The sequence below is a fragment of the Psammomys obesus genome, unplaced genomic scaffold (genome assembly GCF_907164565.1).
Source record: "Psammomys obesus unplaced genomic scaffold, mPsaObe1.curated_primary_1811, whole genome shotgun sequence".
In the NCBI taxonomy this organism is placed as follows: Eukaryota; Metazoa; Chordata; class Mammalia; order Rodentia; family Muridae; genus Psammomys; species Psammomys obesus.
The window spans coordinates 19,251,851-19,255,464 of NW_026596134.1; the positions used below are offsets into that span (position 1 = coordinate 19,251,851).

General features: G+C 41.7%; 1 protein-coding gene across 1 annotated transcript; it reads left to right on the forward strand.

Moving 5' to 3' along the window:
* The first annotated feature begins 3,073 nt into the window (after positions 1–3,073).
* Positions 3,074–3,394, forward strand: LOC129666092 (60S ribosomal protein L29-like). The gene has a single exon (XM_055593116.1). The coding sequence runs from the start codon at positions 3,074–3,076 to the stop codon at positions 3,392–3,394; it is 321 nt and encodes a 106-aa protein (XP_055449091.1).
* Positions 3,395–3,614: the final 220 nt, after the last annotated feature.

Below are 3,614 nucleotides of genomic sequence, written 5' to 3' on the forward strand. Positions count from 1 at the left end.
TGTGTGTGTGTGTGTGTGTGTGTGTGTGTGTGTGTGTGTGTGTGTGTGTGTAGAGAGAGAGAGAGAGAGAGAGAGAGAGAGACTAAGACACAACTTGATTTTTAAAGTAACTATGAGGCAAGGCTATGCTCCAATGTGACAGGGTCAGAGGGGTTCATGTTTGGCAATAAAGTTTATAGAACTTGGGCCACAGAGATGGCTCACTAGTTGATAGCAACTACTTCTCTTGCAGATATACCTGAGCTTTGTCTTTAGCACCCACTTTGGATGGCTTACAACTTCCTGTAACTCCAGATCTAGGCGGATCTAGACCTTTGGCCTCTATAAGCACTACATTCACATGTACAAACCCACTCACAGATACACGTGCAAACACATGTTTGAAGATTTTTAAATCTTTCAAAATGCATAGAGCTCTTTTAAAACAAAGTTTTCTTCTTAATGTTCATTGGGATCTAATCAATGGAGAATAAAAGGAAACTATAGGGCAACAAGCAAAGGATCAAATAAAACACAATCAACTTTTCACTGTAGATGTGTTGTTCATAGATTATTTATTGTTTTTACACAGACTACCACAGCCATCAAAGACTGTCAAAAAAGAGACTCATCCCTCTCTAACCATAGGCTCTCTGCCAATACTTTTTCCTTGATAGTAGAATAATCCTACCAAGGGCCAAAAACCTGAAGATAATCAAAAAGTAACAACCCAAGTCAGCCACCTACCAGCTCAATTCATTTCCTCCTTGATGAAATGAGGTAGCTTTAGGGCAAGAAGTAATGATGCCCCCATCCAATCAAAACTCCAGGGAAAATCAAAACAAACAAATGTGATTATTGGATTGGAGCTGTTATTCAGCAATATCTTTCAAATTTAATGTTCATATCCACATGGAAACAGAGAAGCATCCTGAGACACAACTGCTTTCCTCCTTCATCCCAAATGGAAATACCAGAATACTAGAACTGGCAGTAAGTTTAACTTTAGCATAAATCTTAGGAGACTCTGCTAAGTTTTTACAAACCTACTTTGATATGTATGAACTAGATTATTTGAGATTATTTTTCTTTTCTTTTTGTTTTTAATTAAAGTTTTAATTTTTAGATTCTTTTTTCATACAATATATCCTAACTACAGTTACCTCTCCCTCCACTCTTCCCAGCTTCTCTCCCATATTTACTCCCCTTCCATTTCCCTTCAGAAAAGAGCAAGGCCTCAAAGAGACAACAACCAAACACAACAAAACAGGATACAATAAGACAAAGCAAAAGCCCTCATATCAAGGGAGGACAAGGCAACCCAACAGGAAAAAAAAAAAAAAGAATCCACAGAGCCGGCGAAAGACTCAGAGACATACCCACCCCCACTGTTAGGAGGCCCATAACAACACCAAGATAACAGTCATTACATATATGCAGAGGACCTGGTGCATATTCGTGCAGCTACCATGAATGCCACTTTTTGTTTGTTTGTTTGTTGTTTTTGTTTTGCCAGTGTTTGGTTCTACCCAAGAGCTCTAAGCTATCTAGTCTCTGGTTCCTGTCTGTCCAGGCAATGTAGGGCATGGGCTCCCTTTCATGGCATGGGCCTCAAGCTAAACCACACATTGGTTGGCCACTCCCACAAGTTCTGTGTCACCATTGCCCCAGCTCACCTTTCAGGCAGAACAGATTGTAAGCCAAAGATTTTGTGGCTAGATTGGGGTCCAGGCTTGTTTTTCTGTAGCCTGCAGTGTACCTTCCCATGCCAAAGAGATTAGAAGGTAGGGGTGAAGGATTCATGGAGGTACCAGCTCAACCTCTTTACTTTCAATGAACTGTGTGAATGTTGTCCTTCACAATGGGAGCCCACTGTCAGTTTTTGAACAAAGAAGTCATATTCCTACAATCATCCCTGGTTCTTTAGGGTTCTCCATGGGACTCCCTCAGCCAACAACTCAACTAAATGCAACCCAGTCCCACCACTGGAAATCTTGCCTCACTACAAAAGATGGCCAGTCCAGACTTCATATCCTCCATTACTAGGAATCCTTACAGTGAATGTCTGCAGGTACTCACACATGTGCGTGAATATCTTTAATGTCCAAATTAGGAATCTAGAAAGGGTACAGCATCCAGTCCAACCAAGATGTCCATAAGGAAAACCTCCACCCAACATTTCATCAGTTTTCAAACTTTTGCTCTATTGGAATAAAAAGGAAAGAAAAGTAATACAAATGAGGTTATATGCTACCATCATCGTGGCTATTTAAACATACATTCATTCCTTCTATAAAGGGTTCTCTATTGTGCTCTTACAACTCAACAATGGTTTCCTGGCATTCTGTATTAAGACTTCTAGTGGATGGAGGAGATCACCAACCCACCCACAGAAACCTCAATCCAAACATTCCTTGCCTACAAGACCTGCAGAAACAAAGATAAAGCAGATGGAGCAGAGATTGAGGGCATGTCCAACTAATGGAGGGCCCAACCACTCCACGGAAGAAAGCCAACCCTTATCACTATTAACAATACTCTGATATGCTTGCAGATAGGATCCTACCAGAGTTGTCCTCTAAGAGGCTCCACCCAACCACAATTCAAAGTGGACAGTAAGGCTCATAGCCAAACATTGGGTGAAGCATAAGGAGTCTCCTGGAAAAGAGGAGGGAAGGATAAATGGACTTAGACAAAATAACAAAATCTTTACAAGAAGACCAACAGAGCCAATTAATCTGGGACCATGGAGGGGCCTATGGAATCTGATGCACTTGATAAGCTGGAGTCAGATGGTAGGGGAGGAAGACTCCTCCTTTCTTAGGACTAAGAGATAAGGGGAAGGGGAGGAAAGGATGGAGGGTGAGATTGGGAGGAGATGAGGGAGGGGGATACAATCAGGATATAAGGTGGATAAATTATTTAGATAGATAGATAGATAGATAGATAGATAGATAGATAGATAGATAGATAGATAGATAAGAAAAGAAAATAGCTATATAGCTATTCTGGTCCCAGGTGTTACAGAAGCAGAGGATTAATGTGCAGACATGGTCAAGTCCAAGAACCACACCACACACAACTAGTCCTGCAAATGGCACAGAAATGGTGTCAAGAAACCCCAGTCACAAAAGATACTAATCTCTTTAAGGGGGTTGACCCCAAGTGTCTGAGGAACATGAGCTTTGCCAAGAAGCACAACAAAAAAGGCCTGAGGAAGATGCAGGTAAACAATACAAAGATAATGAATGTGCATGTAGACACCATCAAGGCCTTTATGAAGCCTAAGGTCATTAAGCCCAAGATGCAAAAGGGCCCCAGCTGCAAACTCAGCAGTCTGGTTTTCATCAATCACCCCAAACATGGGAAGCAGATTCAAAGCTACATGGCCAAGGCTAGTAGGCTCTCCATGTAGCTTTGAACCTACAAGGTTCAAACCAAAGCAAAGGTTGCAGCTCCAGCTAAGATCCAGTCTTCAGCCCCAGCTCAGGCTCCTAAAGGTGCCTCGACCCCTGTGAATGCCCTATAGAAAAGGCCAATGTAAAGACAGATGAACTGGTATGCCATACCTATCCACACACTATCTACAGTGTCCTGTGCTGTTTTTACAAATAAATCTGGGGCAAAATATGTTA